General features: G+C 54.4%; 2 protein-coding genes across 2 annotated transcripts in view; one reads left to right on the top strand and one right to left on the bottom strand.

Annotated features, from left to right (window-relative positions):
- Positions 1–9023, top strand: NAGPA (N-acetylglucosamine-1-phosphodiester alpha-N-acetylglucosaminidase). Its single transcript, XM_079788199.1, has 11 exons — positions 1–114; positions 223–678; positions 1561–1700; positions 2835–2943; positions 4172–4300; positions 4795–5000; positions 5104–5151; positions 6144–6272; positions 6451–6582; positions 6688–6751; positions 8238–9023. The coding sequence occupies exons 1-11, from the start codon at positions 32–34 to the stop codon at positions 8446–8448; spliced, it is 1707 nt and encodes a 568-aa protein (XP_079644325.1). The 5' UTR covers positions 1–31; the 3' UTR covers positions 8449–9023.
- Positions 9024–16012: 6989 nt separating this feature from the next.
- The window catches only part of SEC14L5 (SEC14 like lipid binding 5), a 42183-nt gene continuing 31757 nt past the window's right edge, over positions 16013–26438 (bottom strand). Inside the window, exons 12-16 of the mRNA XM_079783224.1 lie at positions 23956–24084; positions 22967–23101; positions 22356–22583; positions 21138–21298; positions 16013–18455 (exon numbers count right to left, since the gene is read on the bottom strand). Of these exons, the coding sequence (XP_079639350.1) occupies positions 18344–18455; positions 21138–21298; positions 22356–22583; positions 22967–23101; positions 23956–24084 (765 nt within the window). The 3' untranslated portion in view covers positions 16013–18343. The remainder of the gene's footprint in view (positions 18456–21137; positions 21299–22355; positions 22584–22966; positions 23102–23955; positions 24085–26438) is intronic.

The raw sequence follows: 26438 nt of genomic DNA, 5'->3' as shown, positions 1-26438 counted from the left end.
GAGCCCACGTGACCGGAGGCCCGCGTCCAACATGGCGGCCTCCATGGGTCGCTGGCTTCTCTTCCTTATGCTGCTCAGCTTCCTCTGGGACGCGTCCGGCGGCTTGGGTTGGGGGTGAGTACAGCTCCCGGAGATCGTGGGAGAGACGCGGTGAGCCAGGTTCGGGGGTACCCCCGCCCGGGCCACAACCCTCCAAGCTCACCCCCCGCCCCTACCCCGCAGGGCCTCCCTGGACGACGACTTGCTGCTGCCCTACTCCCGCGTGCGCGCGCGCTCCGCCCGGGACTGCGCGAGGGTGCGTGTCGGCAGCCGCGAGCACGAGAGCTGGCCGCCCTCCCCAGCGGCCCCTGGCTCCCGCCGCCCCTCGGTGCGCACCTTCGTTTCGCATTTCGCGGGCCGCGCGGTGCCTGGCCACCTGACGCGGGCCGCCGAGCCCCTGCGCACCTTCTCGGTGCTCGAGCCCGGTGGGCCCGGCGGCTGCCCGTCGAGGCGCCGCGCCACCGTGGAAGAGACGGCGCGGCCGGCCGGCTGCAGCGTCGCCCAGAACGGCGGCTTCTTCCGCATGGACACCGGCGAGTGCCTGGGGAACGTGGTGAGCGACGGGCGGCGGGTGAGCAGCGCCGGGGGCCTGCAGAACGCGCAGTTCGGGATCCGCCGCGACGGGACCCTGGTCACTGGGTGAGAAGGCGGGGAAACCCCGTGACTGTCGTGGGTAGAGGGCCTGAGGTTGGGGTTGTGTCCGTACTGCCAAGTTCAGCTCACCTAATCAAGTTGAGCCTCCGTTTCCTCGTCTGCAGAATGGGTGAGGAATACCCTCCTTGCAGGGTTTAGTTGTCATCCACTACCATTGAGCTTGTTTGTATAGGCAGTGTGCTGTGTACTGGGGATGTATGGAGCAGTGAAGAGTACACACAGTCTTTGCCTTCACGGACCTCTCCCATTACTAGGAAAATAAAAGCCAGGAAGATCATTAAGATGAATTCAGATTGTGTATGTGCAGTGAAGCAATGAACATTGTGAACCGATTGTAAATAGAGTGTTCATTTTAGGGAGGGAGATCAGGGAAGGCTTGTTTGAGAAGGTGACCTTTGAGTGGAGGCCTGAAGATTAATCACAAGTCTGCCAGGATCAGACCTGGAGGAAGAACATTGCAGTCAGAAGGAACAGCAAACGCTAAGGCTCAGAGGGGCATAGGGGCTTGGTGTGTATGCGGGACGGAAGGAAGGAGCAGAGTATCAGAGGATGGCAGGACTGACTTTGAGACTAGATTGGAGGGCCATAGTGGAAGCAAGGAGGTCAGTTGAGAGCTGTACAGGCATCGGGTGGTAGCTTGGCCAGGACCACGGCCTGGGAAATTGAAGGTTGTTTCTATTCATTGGCGTGTAGCCTGGGCTGTGTAGACTGTTTATAAGGCTGCTTTTGGGATTAGGACCAGGCAGATTCCTGAGGCAGGAGGAGAAATCAAGCAGTCAGGCTGTTGGGGAGGGGGGTGGGAAAGGAGCCCCAATACCCACAGCTGCCCCTGCTGGTAAGTGAACCTCACACCTTCCCTGTGTCCAGGTACCTGTCTGAAGAGGAGGTGCTGGACACTGAGAATCCATTTGTGCAGCTGCTGAGTGGGGTCGTGTGGCTGATTCGAAATGGAAGCATCTACATCAATGAGAGCCAGGCGACTGAGTGCGATGAGACACAGGAGACAGGTGGGGTGGGGGTGGCAACAGTGCTCCTGAGAACCAGAACCGGAGGGGTCGTGGGGGAAGTCTTTCCATCAGTACTATTCTAGGTACTGGGGGTCAGGGATTAAGACAGATAAGGTGCCTGCTCAGTATATGAGAGAAAATAGATACATCATTTGCTAAAAAGAAGTGGTAAATGCTAAGAGAAAAATAAAGTTGGGAGAATGGGGATAAATGGAGGAAAGGGACTACGGGCAAAAAATGGAGAAGTGCTGCTGAAATGTTCGTGGACCAGCAGCATCTGTGTCACCCAGGAGCTTGTTTTATTTTATTTTTTTAAATATATCTTTATTGACTTTAGAGAGGAAAGGAGAGGGATAGAGAGATAGAAATGTCATGATGAGAATCATTGATCGGCTGCCTCCTGCATGCCCCCTAACGGGGATTGAGCCTGCAACCCGAGCATGTGCACTGACTGGTGAATGGAACTGGGACCTCCTGGTTCATAGGTCAATGCTCAACCACAGAGCCACACTGGCCGGGCCCAGGAACTTGTTTTAAATGCAGAACTTCAGGCCTCCTTCAAACCTACAGGATCAGAATCCCTGGGGGTGAGGCCCAAGCTTGTGTTTTACCAAGCCCCCTGGGTGATTTTGATGGACACTCAAGTTTGAAAACCACTGGAGTGTGGAATGCTGGGGCAGGAAAGGGACCCCATGGCCATAATGTGGAAATGAGCTATTTTAGACTGAGCAGTCAGGGATGGCCTCACCGAGGTGGCATAGATCAGGAGGAGCAAGCTGTGGGAAGAGCTGAGCAGAAGCACAGTCCAGCAGAGGGAACAGAAAGTGGCTGCAGGGTGATGAGAGGGAAGCCCCAGTTGATGTGGTAGGAGAGCAGGCCAGGATGGTCATGCTGGGCCTTGGGACGGTGTTTGGATATTGCTCTAAGAACAATGGAAGCCATGAGAGCTTTTCAGCTGGAGGCTGACATGACTTGATGTACACTTAAAAGTCCTTTGGCTCCTATGTGAGACTGACTGGAATGGGGCAGGGGGAGGCAGGGAAACACTGGATGGCATGGACTGGCAGGAAGTGGCAGACAGAGCCCAGAGGCCTCCCGAAGGGCCAGTGGTCAGCCCAGCTGCTTCTCTTTCAGGTTCCTTCAGCAAATTTGTGAATGTGATATCGGCCAGGACGGCTGTGGGCCATGACCGGAAGGGGCAGCTGGTGCTCTTCCATGCAGACGGGCAGACGGGGCTGCGGGGGTGAGTGTCAGGAACCAGAGCCTCAGGGTCTGGGCTGAGTCCGCTTTGAGGAACTTGCACCCACCAATGGCTGACCTCTGACCAGATGTCACCTGGGGATGTTCACACCCATCTGTCCCCTGCCTTCCTGTGGTCTGTACCACTTCCAAGAACTCATCATCCTCCACACACTTCCTCTCAGTCTCCGCAGTTCACATCTCCCCCCTCCTGAGTCTCAGTTGGGGTGAAAGGAAATGATCACAAAGTTAGCAGGGAGAAGACCCCGATTCCAGTCCAAGCTCAGCTATCTGCTAGCTCTGTGGCCATAGATAAGTCACTCAACCCCTCTGGGCCACAGTTTCGTGCTCTGTAAAGAGAGTGTATTATTGTGCTATTGCTGTGTAAAAAATGAGCACCTGTTTGTTACATCATAGTTCTGTAGGTCAGGAGTCCAGAGGGCTCACTGGGCTCTGTGTTCAGGTCATCCCACAGACAAGAGTCAAGCTGTTGGCCAGGCAGGGCACTTATCTGGAGCTTCTGGGAAAGAACCCTCTTCCCAGCTGATTTAAGTTGTTGGCAGAATGCAGTTCCTTGCAGTTGTAGGACTGAGGTCTATGTGTCCTTGTCGGCTGCCAGCTGGGGCCTCGGCTGGTACACATTTCGCCTCGTGTGTACCCTCCCCATCTTCAAGCAAGCAGAGATGTGTCAAATCCCTCTTATCCCCTCATGTTTCCAATCTCCCACCACTGCTTTTTTTTTTTTTAATCCTCACCAATTGATTTTTAGAGAGAGAGGAAGGGGGAGAGAGAGAGAAAGAGAAACATGAATGTGAGAGAGAAACATTGATCTGTTGCCTCCTGCACACACCCAAACCAGGGAGCAAACCTGTAACCTAGGCATGTGCCCTGACTGGGAATCGAACCCACAACCTTTTGGCATATGGTTCAATGCTCCAACCAACCGAGCCTCCAGCCAGGGGTCTGCTTTTAAGGGCTCTTGTGATTCCATGGGGCCCACCCAGATAATCCAGGACAGGGTTCCCATTTGTTGACAGCTATGCCATGTAGTGTAACAATCTTGGGAGTGATCTCATTATAGTCGCAGCTTCTGGGATTAGGATGGGCGTCCTTGGGGGGCCATTTAGAAATTTGCCTGCCACATGGACATGAAACCATCCACCACAGGAAGTGAGAAGAATTGAGCCGAAATGGTGGTGGGCACTGTCAGCAGTGCTGCTCTTGTGTTGCAGCATTAACCTGTGGGAGATGGCGGAGTTCCTGCTAAAACAGGATGTGGTCAACGCCATCAACCTGGACGGAGGGGGCTCTGCTACCTTCGTGCTCAATGGGACCTTGGCCAGTTACCCGTCAGATCACTGGTAAACACACCAGAGTCCCCCTTCTTAAGGTCTACGTCCAGGCCTGTCCCTGTCTCATTCAACAAATACTGAGTACCAGCTATGTGCCAGGCCCTGGGGATTCAGCAGTGAGCAGGAGGAGCTGAGATCCCTGCCTCTCACTGCATACAGGAAGTACACATAGTGTACCAATACTACCTAAGCTAGTGAAAGGGGGTTGATTGGTCAGGAAAAACCTCTCTGAGTATAATGAAGCATGAGCTGAGATCTAAAGGAAGAGGAGGTGGGTAGATGGGAGGGGGATGGCGGGGGAGGCGGGGAGAAGAGCCTTCTGGGTAAGAGAACAGCATGTGCAAAGGCCCTGGGGTGAGAGGGACTGAGGGTTGGGAACCTATAAAAGTCTCGAGATGGGACAATGGAGAAAGGCAGCACTCGTAGGCTGCAGTAGGGGGTTGGAGGGGTTGGCTGGGGATGGTCAGTACCCCAGCCTCTTCAAACACTGTGTCCCCTTGCAGCCAGGATAACATGTGGCGCTGTCCCCGAAGTGTGTCCACTGTGGTGTGCGTGCACAAGCCCCGCTGCCAGCCGCCTGACTGCAATGGCCATGGGACGTGTGTGGAGGGGCACTGCCAGTGCATGGGGCACTTCTGGCGGGGCTCCGCCTGCGACGAGCTGGACTGTGGCCCCTCCAACTGCAGCCACCGTGGGCTCTGCACAGAGAGTGAGTGGAGGCTCTGGGGAGGCAGCTCTCACCCGGGCTCCCAGCTCTCCCTGCCCAGCTCTGCCTGGGCCCTCACCTGACCTTCTCGGTCTTGTCTTGGCAGCTGGCTGCCGCTGCGAAGCTGGATGGACAGGGTCCAACTGCAGTGAAGGTAAAAGCCACAGGACAGCCCCGCCCCAGCCCCCAGGCACATGGGGAGAGGGTGAGAGCGGCAACTGCCTTCATCCTCACCTCTCGGTCTGCAGTCACTTGCCTCTTGCTCTCACCTCACATGTAAATCACTGCATTGTTGTCCTGGAGCTGCTGCAACAAATTCTACAAACTGGGCAGCTTAAAACAATAGAAATACATTCTCACACTTCCAGAGGCCAGAACTCCAAAATCAAGGTGTCCTCAGAGGCATGCTCCCTCTGAAATGTCTAGTGAAGGATCCTACCTCTTCCAGCTCCTGGTGGCTTCCAGCATTCCTTGGCTTGTGGCCTCATCGCTCCAATCTCTGCCTCCATCTTCACATGGCCTCCTTGTGTATTCAGTCTCCCTCTCTTATTATCTTACCAAGTACCCCTGGTCACTGGATTTAGGGGCCACCCTAAATCTAAAATGATCTCAAGATCCTTAACTTAAGTGTATCTGCAGATACCCTATTTCCAAATAAGTTCCATTTACAAGTTCTAGGAATTAGGATGTATCTTTTAGGGGGACACAATTCAACCCACTACAACTATCTACAGCTTAAACCCTTCGGTGGTTTTCTCTCACACTTAGTGAAAAACCCGAACTGCTCAGTGTGACCTGCCAGGCCCTTGGTGCGCCAGCCCCTCCCGCTCACTGTGCCCTCTGCTCCTCTAAGACTCAGCCTAACGTCATGTCCCCAGGGACCTCCCACCACCACCCCCTCAGTGGTTTGCTGCTGCCAAGAGGTCACAGCCCTGCGGTGCTTGTCCTCACTTGTACTTTGACGTTTACTCTCTAGCTTGCTGGCCACCTGTCCTCCTACACTCAAAGCTCCATGAGGGCACAGTTTCAGGGAGAATATGTGAGCCTAAAGGCCACTCGGGGTGACTGAGGTCCATTTGCCACCTGTTGGCCCATCTGGGAGGGACAGGGCCAGCTTTTGCAAAGACCTCCCTTTCCCCATCCCAGCTTGCAGCAATGGCTCCTTCGGGGAGGACTGTGCCAAGAAGTGTCAGTGCCAGAATGGAGCTGCCTGTGACCCAGTTCAGGGGACCTGCACCTGTCCCCCTGGCTTCACTGGAGACAGCTGCGATCAGGGTAAGCTAGATGGGCCCCTGAGTCAGCCAGGAGGGAGCACCACCCTGGGAATGTGCGTGTAGCGGCTACACCTCTCCTTTCGCCGGGCTCTGTGCACACCTTGGGCCTATCCTGTCGGTTCAGAGAGAGGCCCTGCCACTGGCACCTCCACTTCCATCTTCCTGCCACCTCACTGCAGAGTGTCCCCTCGGCTGGCACGGGCCAGGCTGCCAGAGGCCTTGTGAGTGTGAGCACCAGTGTCCCTGCGACCCCCAGACCGGCAACTGCAACCTCACCCAGGCTCCCAACCTGAGCAGCATTCTCTCCCAAGGTACGGTCCCTCCTGATCCCTCCTCCCTCTCCCCCGTGCCCCGGGGGCAGGAAAGGGCGGGCCCAGACCCTCCCGGACCCTCAGCCTCACCCTGGTGTCTTACAGTGAAGCAGTGCCTCCAGCCATCCCAGGTCATCCTGCAGACAAGAGAATTCTCCCCCCTCACTGGGTAGGTGCTTTGCTGGGACCTGGGGCAGGGGTGGGAGGAGACCCCTCCCTCTACCTCCGAGGGGCTGGGCAAGGCCAGCAGGTGGCAGCTGGGCACTCAAGTGATAGTCCTCCAACGGGAGCACAGGGAGAGTCACAGCGGATGCTCAAAGGGATCTCGTGAGAGGGACCCTGGTCAGCACCCCAGTGGGAATGGAGGGGGCCAGGCATGGGCTTACTGTCCTTGGTCGTGACACGACTTGTTCTCAGCTCCTGGTCCAGAAGCACCAGGCCCCACGGAACTTGAATTATTCCTCAGGCACCTGTGTGTGCTCAGGCCTTGTGTTGAGGCTTTGCTTTCAAGCCTGACCTCAGGGAAGAGGGTGTATCCACCCCCAGAGTTTCTGCCTCAGTCGGTCTGGGGAGGAGCCCGAGCATCTGCATTCCAGGTGATGCCAATCCCGTGGTTCTCACCTCCCACGGCCCCAGCCTGGGTGCTGGCCTGACCCGCCCCACTCAGCCCCCTCTGGGTGTGGAAACAGGTGTGGGTACCAAGGAAGAGCTCCCCAGCCTCGTTCCAGCAGCAGCCCTGGGAGCTCATCAGTAATGCGGATGCTACGTCCCTTCCGGGATCCTGACCCAGCGTGTCTGGGTGTGGTGAGGCCTGGAGAAAACGAAAAATGTGCTTTCAAAGTGCGCCAGGGCAGGGACAGGAGCTCCAGCCCCTGGCCTGAAGCTCAGGCTCCTGAGGGGTGAGACTGAGGGCCCTTCCCCGCCCACACCTAGAACCCATTGGGGAGTCCTGGGGGCTGACGGGCATGGCTGCAGGTCCTGCACCCAGCCATCTACCAGTGTGCGCTTTCACCTTGAGAGCTGCAGCTGAGGATTCATAGGAAGAAAAAAAGAGCCTTATGGGATACCTTAATCAATAAAGTAATTAATAAAAAATAAAATAAAATTTAAAAAAAAAAGAAAAGAAAAAAAAGAGCGTTGAAATACTCTGCCCTGTGCCCGCCCTCCCTGCCCTGGAGGAAGGGGGTCTCCCTGCTCCGTCTGCTCTGAGGGCCTGAGCAGAGTCCGGCCTCTGGTCACCCGGCGTCCCATGGAGCACAGGATGCAGACTGGTGCCTCCCAGGCTGGATCAGGTCATTTGAGTTGGTCTTCACAGTTTTTTAACATTTTTAAAAGATTTATTAACATCTGAAACTCAGTAACATTCATGGAAAACCCCTTTGTTAATGGTTTCTTTTGATATGTCAGATGTGGCAGCCCCAGCTGCATCCCGCACAGCATCTCTCCGCACCGCTCCCTAAACACGTGTCTGGATGAGCCTCAGCCCCACCGGCCCATTTGCTCCTTGACCGTCCCTGTGTGGTCCCTGGAGGCCCGACCCTATGCCCCTGTTGTGGGTGGAAGAGCGAAGTAGGAGGGAGGAGCATCCCTCCAACACTCCCACAGCCCTGAGTCTGCCCCACAGGCCCCACTCAGGATTTCTCTCCTGTCCCCAGGACCGCCTGGCTGGCCCTCACCCTGGCCCTGGTTTTCCTTCTGCTGATCAGCATAGTGGCGAATGTGTCCTTGCTCCTTGGTTCAAGGGCAGAGCGGAGCCGGCACCTGGATGGGTCCTATGTCTACCACCCGCTGCAGGAGATGAACGGGGAGCTCTCGGCTGCCGAGAAGGAACAGCCGGGTGATTCCTGCAACCCCTTCAAGGACTGAAAGCCCCAGCTGCCCACCATGGCCTGTTTGGAGGCTCATTTCAACGCTGTGTGGCTTCTGCAAGGGATTGTCCAAGGCCGCTGACTCGGTGGCCTCAGCCCCAGGGCCAAGCCAAGCTTCTGATAGCAGGTATGCCTCAGCCCCTCACCTGGCCCTCGGCCCTCTCGCCTGGATGTCTGCCATGGCAGGAGCAGCCTGTGCAATACAGTGTTCCCGAGAGACTGCCTCCTTCCCCGCCTGCCTGTGTCTGCTGCCATGAGGCCCGTCCCCCAGGGCCTCCTCCAAAGAGCTTCCATCCTCCTGGGGCCGGCCACCAGTGAATGGAACTCCCCGAGACCAAGTGGGGGCTGCCAGCCAGCCCCCTTGCACTGGGGTGGATTAAAGAGACAACGGCCCTATCACGGGACCCTTTTCTATAGACCTCATCACCGCATTTGCCAACTAGAATTCAGTTTCCTATCACGGAAAACTCCTTAGAAGGGATGGGAGATGAAATCATGTTTACAGGCTTTCGATTTTGTCATCCTACCACCCAGAGGGTTTTTATACCTCTTGAATAAATTTATATAATTGAAGGAGCGCTTAGGCAGTGGCTGAATTCTGAATCATGGACTTCAGAGTGCTCCTGGGTCTTAATAGGCAGGGCTGCTTTACCGAGTCAGGAGCCCAGAGCAGGCAGCCCCCAGCACCTCCAGCTCTCTGATGTATCTGTTTTATTTCATGTGCACCTGAGGCACCTGGAGGCCTTATTAAAATGCAGATTCTGGCCCGGGGCTGAGTGTCTACGTCTAACAAGCTCCCAGGTGGTGCCGATTTGAACGGAAAAGGTTTAGTGCACATTGTATTTTAATAGAATTTAAGTTAATTACCAGTGTTTAAAAGTCAGAGAGAGGGGTAGTGGCCAGGCTGATGCCCTCACGAGGCAACAGCTGGCCAGAGCTGAGAATGTACAGCCCCATCTGGCCCTCCACTCATCGCAGCCCCAGCAGCCAGCTCCCCTCACCTGTGACCTCCAGCCTTGTGAGTTGTGGCCATGAAGGGTCTTCAGGAAGCCTGGCAGCCCCCCCCCCCCCCCCCCCGTCCCATGAATATATGCTTAGCAATTATTCTGGGAGGGGAGATGGAGGGGCCACAGCTTTCAGGAAGTCTTCAGGTAAACCTATGCACGCGATGGACTGCGTGTTTGTGTCGTCGTCCCCCAATTTCTACGTTGAAGCCCTAACCCCAGTGTGGTGGCATTAGGAGGTGGGGCCTTTGGTGTAGGTGGGCTTGTGGGGGTGGTGCCCTCCTGATGGTGAAATGGGAAAATTGAAGTGGAACTCATGGTGTTCCTCTGGGCAGGATGGTTCCCAGATTCTTGTCTGGTGGAATTGAAGAATGAAACCACGGACAAAAGGTGGTATAGTAAAAGGTGGAAATTTATTGAGAAACAACACAGACTTCCATGTGGGGAGGGGAAAAGAGTTCCACTAAGTCCCTTTTTTATTGTGGTTTCTAAAGGCTGCAGTTTTTTGTGCCTTGATATCTCCTCTGACTGGTCACTATCCCCTCTGATTAGGTCAGTGTTGCAACCTCAGAGCTCAAACCTCTTGTGAGGTACCTGAGGTTCCCTCCTCCTTCTCCCTTATTGTTTTCCTATTCCCTTTGGGCTTTCCTCTTCCCTCTCTGAATGAGGTGCTTCCTTCCCTTTATTGTGTAAATGTGTACCTTCTGCAGCTCCCAGCTCCCTTATTCTGTGGAAATGTACCTTCTACTATTCTCAGCTCTCTTATTCTATGGAAATGTACCCTTTGCAGCTCCCAGCTCCCTTATTCTCTGGAAATGTACCTTCTGCAGCTCCCAGCTCCCTTATTCTGTTGAAATGTACCTTCTGCAGCTATCAGCTCCCTTATTCTATGGAAATGTACCTTCTACTATTCTCAGCTCCCTTATTCTATGGAAATGTTCCCTTTGCAGCTCTGAGACCCTGTGCATTTTCCATGGACCCCTTAATTCCTAAAATTTTCTAAACCTGCTTATTTCACCCCTAAAAACTCCTTTTACTGGGAGTGGCACCCATGACAAGCGGAAGAGACCAGAGAGCACCCTCTCCACCTGCTCACACGAAGTAAGATGAAAGCATCTACAAGCCAGCCTGCCAGGAGCCAAATGTGCCAGCACCTCGTTCCTGGACTGCCAGCCTCCCGAACTGTGAGAAATAAGTGTCTGTGGTTTGTAAGCCCCCAGTCTGTGGTATTTATCACGGCAGCCCTAAGACATGGCGTAACTGTAGTAGTTATCTACTGCAGCCTAACCAGTCCAAAACTTGGTGGCTTAAAACAACAACCAGTTACTGCTTATCGTGAAAAATAATTATTTCTCACGATTCTGGGTCAACTGGGTGCTTCTGTTGATCTGGGCCAGAGACAGTGATTTCCCCAGAGCTCACCTGTGAGAGCGGGGGCTGGGCTGGGAGGCTGGAGCTGAGGGAGTCATATTCCAGGTGGTGTCTCGCCCTCCAGGAGGCTGGCCTAGGCTTGGGAATGTGGAGGGAGACAGGGATTGCAGAAGAGAAGCATGCGAGGCCTTTTGAAACCTTGGCTCAGAAGTGGTGTAGCCTCGTTTCCACCACATTCTATCAGATAAAGTCCCCAGGCCTGGATTTCCGGGGAAAGGAGATGGACTCCACCTCTTAATGAGAGGAGCTGCTAAGGCACGGGAAAGCAGCCCATCACTGCGATCGAGTCACTAGAAAGCGGGTCTGTTTCACTTTCGAAAGGAGGAATTCAGAATGGCTGGTGTGGCTCAGTGGTTGAGCGGTTGAGCATCCACCATGAACCCAGTTGATTCCTGGTCAGGGCACATGCCTGGGTTGCAGGCTCAATCCCCAGTAGGGGGAGTGCAGCCTATCAATGATTATCTCTTATCATTGATGTTTCTCTCTCCCGCTGCTTCTTTTCCTCTCTCTGAAATCAATAAAAAAATTTTAAAAAAAAAGAATAGAGAACTGTCATAGGCCAGTTCTCAGCCTCCGAGTCCCCGGAAGGATGTATGTGGGTCAGCGGGTCTGTCTGGCCCCTAAAGATGGGGATAGATAAGTGGGGAGCCACTGTGCCAGCCTGGGACGTTCCCTACAGGGTGCTGCGTTCCGGTCCTCTGGCCAGAGCCATTGACCTTTGGCATGTCAGTCAGGCACCCGGTGAACCCACAGCCCACAGCTCTCCAAGCCACTTGAGGTGCCACCTCCTCACAGCCCCTCACCTGGTCTGTGCCCCAGGTTGGAGGGAAGAAAGGGAAGGCAGCAGGGCATTCTCAGCATGACCGGGAACTTGGGGACAGCCACGTGTTCAAGGAACCAGGTGATGCTGCAAGTTTTAATTCCTCCTGGGAATGTAAGCAAAAATGCATTCCTCTAGGGAGCTTGTTTCAACACCTGGAAGGTTCATTTTGTATTTTGCTTTCTTTATCTACCTAGCAGCCCTGGGCTGCTTTGATGTTCAAGAGTAGGACACAGTGGCAAGAGCTCAAGCCTGTTCCCAGGCACCTTAGGATCATTTCGGCATATCCCTCAGGCACAGTTCCCAAGCCTGGCTGCCGTCACAATGTATCCCCAGGAATGTTCTAGGATTGCAGACTTCTGGAGCCCACCCCAGACCCACTGAGACAGAATGTCAGGAGCAGAGGGCTCCGGGAATCTACAGGGAGCACCCCCAAGGCTCTGAGGCAACGGGCTGTGCAAGGCCTTGTCCTCCAAGCGCCAGCCTCTGCAGGGGGCTTCTCTGTCCGTCCTTGGCTGAGTTGGAAATGACAGTTCTGTGCACAGGCTTGCTGGACTTCAGGCTCGAGGCAGAACCTGAAGAGGGCTTGTCGTGGCGTGCCAGAGGGGTCCCTGGTTCAGTACCTGGGACATTCCTTCCCTGTGGCCCCAAGGATTTTTTTTTTTTTTTAGTGTGTGATGGGGGTATCTATTATCTTTGCCCAACATTCAGCCCCTCTTTTAATATCTGCCCCATCTGAGGTTGGGTTCTCCCAGCAGCAGAACCTGAGACAAGGATGTGAGGGCAAGTAGAGTATTTGGGAGGTGACCCCAAGAATCCCTGGATGAGGGGAGAAGGGAAGGCAGCCTGTACGTGGTACGTTAATGAACAACTCCCTACCTTGGACAGCCAGGCTCATGGCTGGGGCCACTAGGGGAGGGGGAGCTGGTGTGTTTATGAGCCAATACTCATTTATCATGGGTTGAGGGCTGCTCCTGGGGGTTACTTGGCATTTCCTGCCTGCTCTACGAAGGCCACAAGCCTTTGTCAAGTTGCTTTGGGCCACTACCTCTTCCCCATTCTCCATCCTTGTGGTTTGGCTGGCACCTCCCCCCCGCCCCCCAAGTCCAGGTGGCATCAGCGAATGGTTCAGAGACAGGCCTATGTCCCAGTTGGCCAGTCAGAGCTCACCCTGGAACTTCTGCAGGGACCTGGGGGAAAAACTCCACTGGGATTATCCAGCTTCCAGGGTATGGGCCACGTGGAGGAGGAGAGCGAAGCCAACATGGAGAATCGAACCAAGAGAGAAGGGGGATATTTGAGCCCCTAGATCCAGCTATACCTGAAGCCAGTGTCATTCTTGGAGTTCCCAATTATGTGGACCAATAAATCCCCATTTTTGCCTGAGGCAGATTGTGTTAGATTTTGGGGTCTCTGGCAACCCAAAGAGTCTGACAGTCATAATGTGCCATTCCAGGAGAGGCGCGTTTTGGGCTGGGGCATTTGTAGAATTTACATGGGACATGGAGCAAGAGGCAGAAAAATGTCTGAGATTCCAATACCAACCTTTAGTGGTGCAGGGACACGTGTGACATAAACATACAAAGAGCTAAAGTCATGAAGCTTCAGGATTGTGAGCTGGGGATTAACATGGTCTAGTTAGGGCAGTGCAAGGCCCCTCCCCACCTCATGATGGTGATGGTCAGACTTGGAATGCTGGGAGTCCTGTGTGGGCAGTTACCAAGGTGACACATAGCTCAGCTGCTGGGATTCTCTTTATAAAACTTTAGCCTCAGGAAAGACTCCAGAAAAAAGCTTCAATTCCAGAACCAAAGGGTGGGCAGTGGAAACAGAATTCAAGTGCAATGCCACAGCTTTGAACACATTCTCAAAGGGGTCTGTGTCTCAGAAAAATCTGAGCTCCAGAAAACTCTTGAGTCAGAGGTTTCAAATGGTGCGTTCTGGGGACCCCCATTCCTCAGAAATGCCTTGTGTGTGAGGAGGCACTGAAGGGAGGGGAGGGAAAGGGGCTGGGAGAACTCTGAGAGCCACAGCTGCCTCTGCCGTCCCTGAGGGCCACCCAGCACCTTTCCTTCTGGCTCTTCCCAGCTCCTTCCAGGGCCTGCCCAATCTTCCACACCAGTGCCCCGAGACCCCTCCACAGAGGCCGCAGAGGTCTGGCCTCGGAGGAAAAATTGGTCCCAGAGGCCGTCTCTGGGCCACAGGGAGCCCTGGCATGCTCTGTTCTCTCCACACCCAAATCCCAGGGGACTTCTGGGAGGCGATCCTGTGGAGACAGGTTAGCGGGGACCAGCTCACCTGCTCCAGGGAGCTCTGTCTTTCTCAACACCGGCCACACCTCTGAGTCAGCTGGCAGTTCCTTTGAGAGTCCTCACACACAGTTCCAGCCAAACCCATGGACAGGCCACAGGGAATGAGGGAATGCACTGCACCAGGGCAGGCAGGGGCAGTCCTCCTCCCTCGGTTAGACGTGTTGGGCAGGGCTGGGTAACAAGCTGGTGGAGACAGGTGGCCCTCACGCTGTCACACAAAGGAACCCCACCTCCTCTGCTCCCCAAGTGACAGTCCTTGGCTTCCTGCTTTAAAGCAAGGAGCCTTTTCAGAATCCCATGGTGTGGCTGCCAGCACCCTGCTGATCCCAAGCGAGCTCCTGGGAAGGACAGGTGTTGCCCTGGAAGGGCCCATCCCCCTCCTGACATCAAGACTGAGGCTCTGCAGTAGTAATGTAAATCGTCATGTAAATATCTGTGTTTTCCGATGGTCTTAGGCTCTACAGCAGCGGTTCTCAACCTGTGGGTCATGACACACAGGTTGAGAACCGCTAGCAGGGTCGCCTAAGACCATCGGAAAACACAGATATTTACATTACGATTCATAACAGTAGCAAAATTACAGTTAGGAAGTAGCAACGAAAATAATTTTATGGTTGGGGGTCACCACAACATGAGGAACTGTATTTAAGGGTCGCGGCATTAGAAAGGTTGAGAACCACTGCTCTAGAGTCTTAGGAACAACAGCTGGGTGATTCTTGAGCAAGCCCAGGGAAACATCCAGGGTTTTAGGAAGTAGACAGCAGAGGTATGTCCAAATCTAAAACATTTAATGCTTCTGGTTGGAGCAAATATCAGGCCCACAAGAAACCCCAGGTTTTACTGGCTGAAACAGACTGTGGGGGAAAGAATTACAGTATTCTCATTGAGCATTCTTATTACAGGGGGAGAAATCCCAGGGAGTCCCACACGCCCCTTATGTCAACCTGTGGAGAGAACAGTCTCTAGCTGGTTGAGGGAGACACCATTCCAAAAGGTGCTGTTCTAGGTGAGTGGATTTGCCCCCAACACACAAGCAGTTTCTGAAAGGGAAAGATGAAGGGAAATAATAGCCCGACACCTACTTTTCTCCGGATGCACCCGGTGCTGAGCCTTCTGTCCGTGAAAAGCAGTGGCAGGCATCCTCAGGAAGGAGTCTGCCGTCTTTGGATGAGAAGCATTAAATAACCAGAATAACGGCTGACTTTTCTGTGAGCTGGGTGCTGGGCTGTGGACTTCACAACGACCCAATGAATGAGGTAGGCGCTGCTGTCCCCGTTCCACAGATGAAGGAACTGAGGCACAGAGAGGTTAAGTCACCTGCTGGAGGTTACACAGCTAGGTCTGAACCCCACCCTGTCTAAATTGTAAGACCCAGGCTCCTAAACCCAGGGCCTGGGCAGGTCTTGTTTGTTGCAAGGGAGTTGTTTCTGTCCTGGTCACAACAGGTTAATGAACTAGCTGGAGAAAAAAGCCAAGCCAAGGAGCTTCCAGCCCTGGGGGCCGGGGAAATTTAGAGGCCAAGAGCTTGGCAGCCCTTCTTGGGGATTTTTAATTCTAAGCCTCTCAAGGTAAAAAGATGGCGTATTGATGGATGATGTTCCAACGTGGGCCCCAGAGACCTTCAGCACAGAACCGTAGCTAACACCACTATGGCCATCTGTTGCTTCTCTGGCTCAGCTCCCTTTGTCCTTGGGTGACTGGTCCTCCCCCATGCCACTATTGCTTTTGTGAGACTGTCAATCACAGATTTCCCACCCCCTTGGCCAGTACATCCACAGGAGTGAGCATGCAACTCGTGCAGGGCCAATCTGAGCCCTCTGTGGCATTGAAATGATAAGTGTCCCTCCTGGCCTTAGAGACGGTGAGCCCTGTGGTTGTAGGCTAGGGCAGTGGTCGGCAAACTCATTAGTCAACAGAGCGGCAAACCGCGGCTCGCAAGCCGCATGTGGCTCGCAAGCCGCAGTTTGCTGACCACTGGGCTAGGGGATGCTGGCAGCCACTTCCCACCAGACAGAGGAGAGGACGAGGCTGGTTTGCAAAGAGATGCAGAGCCAAGAGGCCTGGGTGAAGCAGAGAGGGGGAGAGGGGGTAGCTCTGAAGGGGAGAACTGAGTAGATCTGAGGCCCCTCGCTCCTCCTATAAAAGCTGGACTGTGATGGCAGACGCTCGTCTCTGGAATCAGCAGATCCAGGTTCCAGTTATCAAAATCCATTTCTAACCCCACGCCAAGGAAAGGCCTCTCCCTCCTTCAGTGGGTGCTAGACTTACCCTATAAGTGTGCAGGGAGTGCTAGGGCAGCTTACCCCAAAATGCTTCCTGGATAACACGTAGACTTCAGGGGCAAGCTCGAAATTCATCTAAAGATAGTAAGACAGTTTGCAAATTGCTCTCAGCCATAAGTGCCTGGTCACATGGCAGCGATTCGCTTTGAGAATGTCTCCAGTCTCCTTCCCTGCCTCTCTCCCTCACACATGGGCACACACGCCTTGATGTAGGATGCAGTTTTGGATTTTGTTCCTATCCCTGAGAAGCAAACGGAAAACTACAGAGGTGGACGAGGCCCCTTCGTGTAGCACGAAGGATGTCTCCTCCCCTTGGCTCCAGGTTTGGGGTTGAGGTTGAGGCGGTGGCGGAAGTAAGCTTGCCCTTCTTGCCCCATCATGCCAAGTCTGCAGGGAGACGACCATCCCCGCGGTTATAAATCCACCCCTTGGGCAAGGCCCAGTGACCCTGGGTGTTGGCCAGAGACCACCCCCACTGTAAGCAAGGTTACCAGATAAAAGTAACGCTGGGCCTCTGGGCCCCAGACTGGAGCCCGGCTCCCTGCCAAGCCATGTCAGTGAGGCCTCTCCCAGGCAGGCAAGACAAGTGAGTGACGTGGGCTAGGGGTGGTGGGGATTGGTGTGGCCCAGCCAGGGTAACAGCTGTGTTTGTTGCCTTTATGTGTCAATAGTGGGCCTGTTTTGCCAACACTCCCAAATGCCTAAGGGAAGCCAGAAATTCTGATTTCTGGGTGAAATGCCCTAATTTTAAATCACTCTGTAGGCAAAAGCCAAAAACACTAAAGGCAGGCCAGATCAGACTGCAGACTGCCACTTGGTAACCTCTGACCTGTGTCTTTTTGGAGGCCCAGGAAAGGAAAAGAGAAATGGCCTCAGGCCCCAAGGATATACAAAACTCTCCCATGCGGGAACTCGGGGAGTTTGTCAGTATTGGAGCTGGTCCCAGGAGTCAGATCTGACCCAGGGCAGACACAACAGTCACAGCCTCCATCCCACAGGGGGTCCTGGTGCCAGGCTGAGAACCTGGATCCAACCATACGTGAAGTAAGCCCTCCTGGATGGGCCCGCTACATGTGCCCATGAGTGGTTACCCTCTTATGTGGGTCTCCATAACTTATAACCAAAAGAGTCCCAATTAAAGAGCTCCCAGGAGAGAAATCAACAGCCTGAAACTTAGCAGAAACCCTGCACCTTCCCATCCTCTTCGAGTTAGGGCTGGTCAGGGGGAGGGCCTCCAAGCCAAGCGCTAGGAAAATGGATTTCAAGTCCAGGGTGGGCTGCTCCCCACAGAAAGCAAAGCCTGTAACTCAAATAACTGCTCTCTGCACCTGTCTTGGGACATAGGGCATCGCAATGGAATCAGATGCTCTGATGAACATCCATCATTTCTGCCTGCCCAGTATTCTTTCCCCCTTCTTCTTGGGGGACCCAAATAGTCTTAGAGGCCCCTTGTGCTTTTTAGGCCAGGTGGTCGACTCCAGGGACAAACATGTGGTCCAGCTGGCCAATCACTGTACCCCCTCCCCACACGGTGATTAGTCCAGAGTGGACAATCAGTGTTCTCCATTTCCCTGGTAACTGTGATTGGTTCAGGGACCAGCATAGCCCCGGGCAGGCTGATTAGAGGAACTTTGGGAGAAGGAAGTTCTCTTCTGGAGCTGAGCTGGGAGGAAAGAGGGAGGGAGCCTCGTGGCCATGGGGAAGGCACCTAAGAAGGAGGCCATCCCAGGGCAAGCAGAGGCAGAAGTAAAGGGCGGGCTGAGCCTCATGACATCCCTGAGCCGCCAGAACAGGCAGACTTGAAGGTGGCCCCCCTCCCACTCCTTGGCTTGTTGTTACACAAAGCGCAAAGGAGATGGTTCTGACTTAGAGGCTCCCACCACACTCAGGCCACAGGCTGAATCATTGCTGTCAGCTCGACATCCCAACTTTGGCAGCGTCCAGACCCGGGCTGAAGACCACATGGTCCCAGGTCGCGCGGCAAGCTGGCTTCTGGTGGCAGACACTTGAGGCGAGTGGGCTGCCCCGCAGGGCTCAGTCCTGGCTATCTGGAGACCAGGGAGCTGCTGTGGGACTGGCTGGAGGAGGAGGAGGAGGTGGCGGCGCTGAGCTGGGAGAAGCGGCTGGTGCAGGATTCCAGGCTGGACATGGAGCCCCTGGGGAGGAAAGGCGCAGCATAAGTATTACCGCCTGGTGGAGACACAGCCCTGGAGCTCACAGCCGAGGAAAAGCTGGTGATGCTGCAAATGAGGCTCCAGGCCTCTTCCCACAGGTGCAGAGGGAGCGTGCAGAGGGAAAGCCAGTGAGGCCAAGATGAGCAATGAAGCTCCACCCGTGCCCCCAGCAGAGCACAACCTGCCACAAACCATTCAGGAGTTTCCCTGAACAGGGGACCTAGCATAGCCCAGAGGGCGTCCCACAGCCTGAGTACCCAGCCCATCTCCAGCCTCACCCCCCACCTCCTTTCATCTCCTCTGATACCCGCCTCCCCTGACTTGGGAAATTTGCAAGTCTGTGCCTCCTGCCAAAAGCCTTTCTCTCCTGCTCACTTTGTCTAGTTAACTCCCACTCCAAACTTCAGAGCAGAGTCGAACCGTCCAGAACTTTCTGTGATGGTGGACATCACAGCCACCATTGGCCGCGTGGGGATACTGGGCACTGAGGAACTGATTTTTAAAAAATATGTTTTTATTGCCTTGGCCGGTTTGGTTCAGTGGATAGAGCATCGACCTGCGGACTGAAGGATCCCGGGTTGCGGGCTCGATCCCTAGTAGGGGGCATGCAAGAGGCAGCCGATCAATGATTCTCTCTCATCATTGTTTCTATCTCTCTCTCCCTCTCCCTTCCTCTCTGAAATCAATAAAAAATGTGTATTAAAATATTAAAATTATTATATTAAAATAATAAATATATATGTTTCTACTGATTTTAGAGAGATTAAAAACATCATCAGCTGCCTCAGGCACGCCCCCTACTGGGGTTCGAACCTGCAGCCCTGGCATGTGCCCTGACTGGGAATTGAACCAGCGACCTCTTGGTGCATGGGTCAGTGCTCAATCACTGAGGCACACTGGCTGGGCCTGAGTTTTTAATTTCATTGCATTCTAATAGCCAAATAAAGTGCTACCTGTGGCTAGTAGCTATTTGGTTGGACAATGCAGTGTTAGGACCTGGCTACTCAAAGTGTGGTCCAGGGACCAGCAGCACCACCGTTTTCTGGAGCTTGTTCGAGCATACACTCTTGGGCTGCATTTTGACAAGACCCACAGGTGATCTGTGGGCACATCACCTGGATCTCATCTCCAATGTCACTTCCCGGACACCTCCCCCCCATCCTGCCCACGCTGTGCCAGGCCCCTTGCTCTGTGCTTGGGACCTCAAGCACCTCTTGGCTGTGTGACCTCGGATAAGGACCCCAGGTTGGAATACCTTCGTGGCACCCATCGCTCCTCATAATTACACACAGTTGTGATGATGTGGTCTCCTGCTCCATGACAGCAGACTCTATCTGTCCCCCACCCCTCAGGGCCCAACCTGGCACCTGCCCACTGAGGGTGGCCAGGAAATAGCCCTTGAACTGGTTCTCTCATGAGGCTAATGAAGGGCAGGGCATCCTGATTCCCCGTGTTGACCTGACAGGCTAGTGAGCAGTGTCCAGCCCACTTCTCCTTCCCCACCTACCCTCGTAGAGGCAGCAGCCCCCAAATGCCTGTGTCTACATTTCTGAGCCCCTTTGGCTCAGGAGGGGGGGCCTGGGGTGTGTGTGTGTGGCAGTGCCATGTGGATCTGGTTATGCACATGTGCCACAGCACCCTGTTGGTCCCACTGAGGGGCTCCAGAGCAGGGTGGCGGGAAAGGCGTGCCCTTGCCTTGCAGGTGGGCTAGAACTCCTGGAGAGAGCTCCCCGGGTGCCATCTAGTGGAGGGGGGATGTAAACAATGGCGCTCACCAGCACCTCCAATCCGAAAGAGTTCCCTCAGATCTCAGAGAGCTCCTGTGGTTCCCCAACCTCTATGGGTCTCTCTTCCTCTCTTTTGTTGCACAGAAGCTGTTCAATCAGCCCTCAGTTGTCTCTCGGGAGGATTTGTTCTAAATGTAGGTGATTTTCCAATGTGTTCATAGGAGGTGGCGAGTTCCGCCTCTAATGCATTATTTTTAGACAGAAACTTACAGGCACTTCATGAAGCAGAATGCAAAATCACATGCATTTTTAAAAGATAATGCAAGGCCTAAAGAAGCCACCTGCTCCACCTCCTCACCCTCTGCTTTTGTTCTGTTATTGAGCGCTTACTGAATGCGCAGGGAAAGGGCAGGCTTCCTCCACCATGTCATCTCATGACAACCCACAACGCTGGGGTTCCAGTTTGAGGCTGAGAGAGGTGAAGTGACTCCCCCAAGGTCACACAGCAACCAGGAAGTGCTAGAGGTCTTAACCATTATATTTCCCTGTCTCTTTGAGGCATCACTTGGTAAGAGTTGTCTGTGAGGCACTATTGTAGACTGTTCTAGAACAGTCCAAACCCTGTTTTATGAGATTCTAGATGTGAGGGGAGGTCCAAATAGCAGGACCTCAGGCTCTCCCCACTAGTCAATCTGGTATGTTGGGCTTCTCTCCAGGGTTTCGTTTGAGGGAAGGTTCCGCAGCTGAGGCAGTTTAGACATAGTGTCCAATTTCTCACACTAAGGTGCTGGACCACTGGGAATGTTTAACGGTACCAGTGCCCCACCCTGGAGAAGCTGAGAGGCCATCAGGGGAGGTGAATGCAATGCCCCGGGCCTGGCCTAGAGGGGAGTTGGGGGCCCTTCCAGCCCAGGAGCTGAATCCCAGCCCCTCCTACCTGAAGTCCTCAGACGCCAGCACCTCATAGTAGTAGAGGAGTTTGCACCTGGGGCCAGGGCTGTGCAGGGCCGTCAGGATGTCCTCCACCACATTGCCAGGGGGGGCATGCACTTGCCACTGGAGCAGATAGATGCCGGGCCACCGGGTCACGTGGGAGCCCTGAAACAGCAGCCGCGCCTGAGGCTCTGGTCCTCCTGGGGACAGAGCCCCCTTCTCAACCTGCCCACCAGCCGTCCTTCCTCTAAGCGCTTGCCAAGCCATCATGTCCCCCTGCACTGTCACCCCCAGGCCCCTGGCACCTGAGAATCTCCTCTGAATCTGGGGCAGGGGGCCCAGGACTGGGAGTGGGGCTGCAGGACAGCAGAGGTGTAGCCTGGTTAACTGCCTGGATTTTGTTGGGCTTTTGTTCTGTTGAGTGGGCTTTGCACACTGAGTTCTGGCGAGGGACTTGGGAGGGAGCCGCACAGGTGGTGAGAGCTCATTGAGAACCAAGAGAGATCAAGAAAGAGGGGCGTTCACTGTTATGAGAAGAGCAACTTCTTCAGGGAAGGGCATGGATGTTCGGTGGGAGCCTGGGGGTGGCTGGTGTGGTAGACTCCCCATGGAACCTTCAGGAAGTTCTGCATTGCTCGCAGGTGCTTGTGTGTATGTGTGTGTGCATGTATGTGTGAGTGCATGTGTGAGCATGGGTGAGTGCGTGTGTGTGTGTGTGTGTGTGTGTGTGTGTGAGTGAGTGCATGTATGTGTGTGTGGGTGAGTGTGTGTTTGGGGGCCTGTGATGTTTGACCTGCAAGCACTGGCCTCATGGAGGACGTGAGGTCCGCAGGGTGGCTCATGTTCGGTGCCAGGTCCGCGTTCTGTTCGCAAACCTCCAGCTTCTGTGCTGTGCTGGTTCTGGAACTTGACTATGAGTTAGCGATCACCAGGAGAGGACGAGGAGTGCAGATCGCAAACCCCAACCCACACATTCTGAGTCACCCTGCCGGGCTTGGAGCCTGGAGACCTATATCTTTGGCACGAGTCCCAGGGGATTCTGGGCTGGACTGAGGTCTGGGTCCTGGATCTGCCAGGACCTGTCTTTCTCCCCCACTGTCCCACAGGGTCCCTGAGGCCGAGGACCGGGTCCTGTTTGTCCACGGCTGTGCCCCCGAACCCTGACACACAGTGAACACTCAGTCCTGCGTGATGAATGAATAATGAACCCAGGAATTCGAACCTGAATGCTCTCCCCTTCCCGGCAGATGAGGGGGCCCTCCACAGGGCTGTAATCTGCACCCAGGGTCCCCGCTTTGTCCATCAGCTGCCCGCTGGCCCTGGCCCCAGGCTCCTGGGGGCCCGACTTGGGTGCCTGCTTAGTGTAGCACAGGCTGAACACCACATCCCCTCGTAGGATGTCAAAGTCCCAGGTGATGACTGATTCCCCCTCCAGAATCTCCACCGCGACCTGCATGGGGACAGGCGAGGTCTGAGAATGGATCCCCCTCTATCTGAAATGCCTGGGAGGTCCACCCTGCCTTGGGGGCTGAGCCACAGCCACTGACTGACAGGCAAGAGGGTTCAGGTGGTTAGAGCTTACTGGCAGGGCCACTCTGCAGGGCCCTGCACGTCCAGCCCTCCCCACAGGTGAGGCTGGGATAGACTGTGGCTGAAACAGGCTCTTACCTTCAATTCTTGCCCACATCCATCAAGCCCCCACCTCTCCTTACAGGTTTCTCCTAAGAGCTTGCCTTCAGCAAATCGCTAGCATGAGAACCTTCTTCTCTGGGAGACTCTGACCTCTAATGACACCCCAGCCCAGTGGGTCCTCCCGGGCCAGGGCCCCAGCACCTCATGGGGAGCCCCGCGGAGCACACAGGCCGGCTGGTAGGTCTCCCTCCACTCGTGCAGCTGTTCTGCATGCTCCTGGTCCTCTTCCATCAGATAGAGGGACTTGGGGACCAGCCCTCCTTCGGGGACATTACACTGGGGTACAAAGACAAAGGTGGTAGGTTAGGGCCCAGTCAGGCTCTGTGACCCCTGAAACCACACTAATAACAGGAATCTCTTGGTGAGCTGGGCACTGGGCTTCCTTGACCCCATTTAACCACCTGACCCACAACAAAGCAGTAGGAACTATTATTCTCCCCATTTCACAGAGGAGGAAAACAGAGGCTCGGAGAAGTAAGGCAGCGGAAAGTGGCTGAGCCGGGGCACAAGCCCCTATCAGGCTCCCAGCTGTGATCTGCTTCCCACTATGCTGGTCTTGCAGGCCCGTTCGCTTAATATCAGTCATGCAGACATATCAGGACAAGTGGAGAAAACAGGCAAGTTTGGCCAAATTCCTAGGAAATCTTCTCTTTATCCCCAAACCATGCAAATGTGCTGCTTGGTATTTCTGTTAGAGAAGGGAGAGGGGGCTGCCCTCCCGCAGCCAGATGAGATAAGGCAGCTAGCTGTGAGCAGGGTCACCATGCCTAGTACCTCACCCCTGTGGTTGTGAGTTGGGGATAAATTCCTTTGGGTACACTGGCTCCGGGGTCCAGGCCTCTGGGCCATTTGAGTCACATCCCCCTATAGCAAAAGGTCATTCTGACTGTGTCCTAGCAACCTAGACTTGGATGGGGAATGCAGGGTGGGTAAGCCTTTGCCTGGCCTGGTCTCTGGACTTCTGGAAACTCTCACTCACTGTGTTCCAAAGAAGCAAGGGAAGGCTGCCCTCCTTCAGGGAGGAGTTGCCTCTCTTTGGGGAAGCTTCTAGAACAAGCCCTGCCCCGGCCCTCCCAGGTCCTCGAAGTCACACACTGCCCCTCCTCCAGTCCCGGCCTGGGCAGCCTCACCAGGCACTCCCCGCCAAGGAAGTCGGGGATCACGTCTCTATCCAGGTAGTCGACAAGGCCTCCGGGGTAATTGCTGCCGCTGTAGATGAGGAACTTCTGCCTGGTGTTCTCATTGATGAAGGGGCTGATCTGAAATGGGGGAGATGGAGCAAGATGAAGAGTTGTTTTTTATTGAGATGTAAGTTGCGCACCACAGAATTAAGCACATTAAAGGGAACGATTCAGTGGCTTTTAGTTCATTCAGAATGCCATGCACCTGTCACCTCTATCTAATTCCAAGACGTTTTCATCCCCGCAAAAGGCCACACCACCCCCATTAGCAGTCACTCCCTGTCCCCTCTCCCCCAGCCCCTGGAAACCACCAGTCTGCTCCTGTCTCTACAGTTTTGCCTGTTCTGGACATTTTGTATAAATGGATACAGTATGAGGCCTTTTATGTCTGGCTTCTTTCATTTAAGCATGATGTTTTCGTGGCACATCCATGCATTATGAAAAGGAAGCAGTACCCGTGCTTCCTTTTTATGGCCGAACTCTATTCCACTGTATGGATGGCCATGTTTTGTTTATCCCATTTGGAATCTCAACTGCACTCTAAGCTGCATGTCAGTCAGGTTTTTCACGCCATCCTCAGTGCTGGTGTGGTATCTGGTTCAGTAAATAGGTGGGGAAGGAGGGAAGGAAGGAAGGAAGGAAGGAAGGAAGGAAGGAAGGAAGGAAGGAAGGAAGGAAGGAAGGAAGGAGGCATTTAGCATTGCAGGGCACAGGCCAATTCAGCAAGGAATGCTACAGGCAAAAGACCGATTGGGAACTGGGACCCCACCTGTGTGGTCACTCTGCTTTGGCCCCACCCTGGGAGGCAGTCCCCTGCTCCATCTGGTGTGGCCAATGGAAGGGGAAGCAGCAGGAAATGGGGGGGGGGGTTCTTCTTCTCCTACCCCTCCCCACCTCAGTGCCCCTGGAAGCCACAGCTCCTCTGGCAGCCCCCACCCTCACCCTGTTCCAGCTCTCAGGGGCTCTGATGACAAGGCTCTCCCCGCCCTTTGTCCCTGGGTGGTCAGGGCTTGCTGCAGTGGCTAGTCCCTAGGGGCGTCTCCATCTCACTCACACCACTGCAGGGAGCTCCGTCCTGTCACCCCACCCCTCCATTTGCGCCATCGGGTAAATCTGCCTTCCAGCCAGGACCCCAACTGACTGGCTCCCACCCCCACCCACGATACATCCTCTTAGGAAATCTCCAGCAGCAAAAGGAATGCAATTTTTACAAAGATCAGGACATTTGGGGATAAAAAGCTTTAGTAGCAGGTCCTGCCTGTCCCTCCCACAGCTCCTGCTCCCCAACCCAGCTTTGACTTCGTCCCAGAAGCCAGGGAAGTTTTTGCCCCAGAAGTCTGCTCATCCTCTCTGGCTGACAATCCTCCAGGGCTGCCTACTGCCCCAGTACAAGGTCCCATCGTGGCCACAACCTGGACCCAGCAGCACTGGTCCCTGAGCCTCTGTCTCCCCAGCCCCTCGGGGCAGCCGGCCTCTTTGCTCCTTTTGGCTCCAGCCTCCAGGACAGTTTTTTAGTTCTAAAGCGCATCTGTCCTCCAGGCCCTTGCCCATGCTGTGCAGGTCACCTGCATGCCCTTCCCTCTGCTCTGCCCTCCCGGACTCCTGCTCCTTCCTCAGGTCTCAGCACAAGTGGCCTTCTCAGCGGGACCTTCCTCAGTTCCCCAATCCAAATTATCCCCCTGCGTCAACCCCTACCTGGCTTAGTCTCCCCAAGAACCCTGACTGTCCTCAGGCCCATGTCACAGGGAACCATGAAGCATTATTTACTTGTGTGGGGTTATCTGATTTAACTCTCCCCACCCCATGATATTGAGGGGGAAACACAGTGGCTTGTGCACTCAGAATCCTCAGGGCCTGGAGACGTGCCTGGCACATAGTAGGTGCTTAGTAAAACATTGAGTCCGTTTAACTTTAAACTCTTGAATCTCTATCCTGATCAAACCTCTACTTACAGCAGTGCCTCTCAAGCTTTTGTGGGCACTGAACACACACACACACACACACACACACACACACACACACACACACACATACACACACCCTGGCACTGGGTAAGATGCTAACTCTGAGTCTGTAGGATTTGGAGGGGCCTCAGGACAGTGGTTTTCAACTGCAAGTGACAACCTGTCAGTGGCTGTGATTGGCGTGTGTGTGTGTGTGTGTGTGTGTGTGTGTGTGTGTACACGCATGCATGTGCAGGGCTGCCACATAAAGTGTATTTCTTACTATGGGTCGTGGGCAAAACGTTTTAATATCCCTGTAGCATAGGGTCCTCGGAACCTGCTCACAGGGGTCCCGGGAAGCCTGTCCAATTCTGAGTGTGACTCTGGTGTCCACGAAGCAGGACAAAGGTTACACAAAATGTGCTCCATCCGTACAGTGGAATATTTCAAACATAAAAAGAAAGGAAGTCCTGAGAAACGCTACACTGT

Source organism: Cnephaeus nilssonii (assembly GCF_951640355.1).
Source record: "Cnephaeus nilssonii genome assembly, chromosome: 2".
Taxonomy (NCBI): domain Eukaryota; kingdom Metazoa; phylum Chordata; class Mammalia; order Chiroptera; family Vespertilionidae; genus Cnephaeus; species Cnephaeus nilssonii.
The sequence above is the reverse complement of the archived record's forward strand: the minus strand, read 5'-3'. Positions and strand labels throughout refer to the sequence as shown.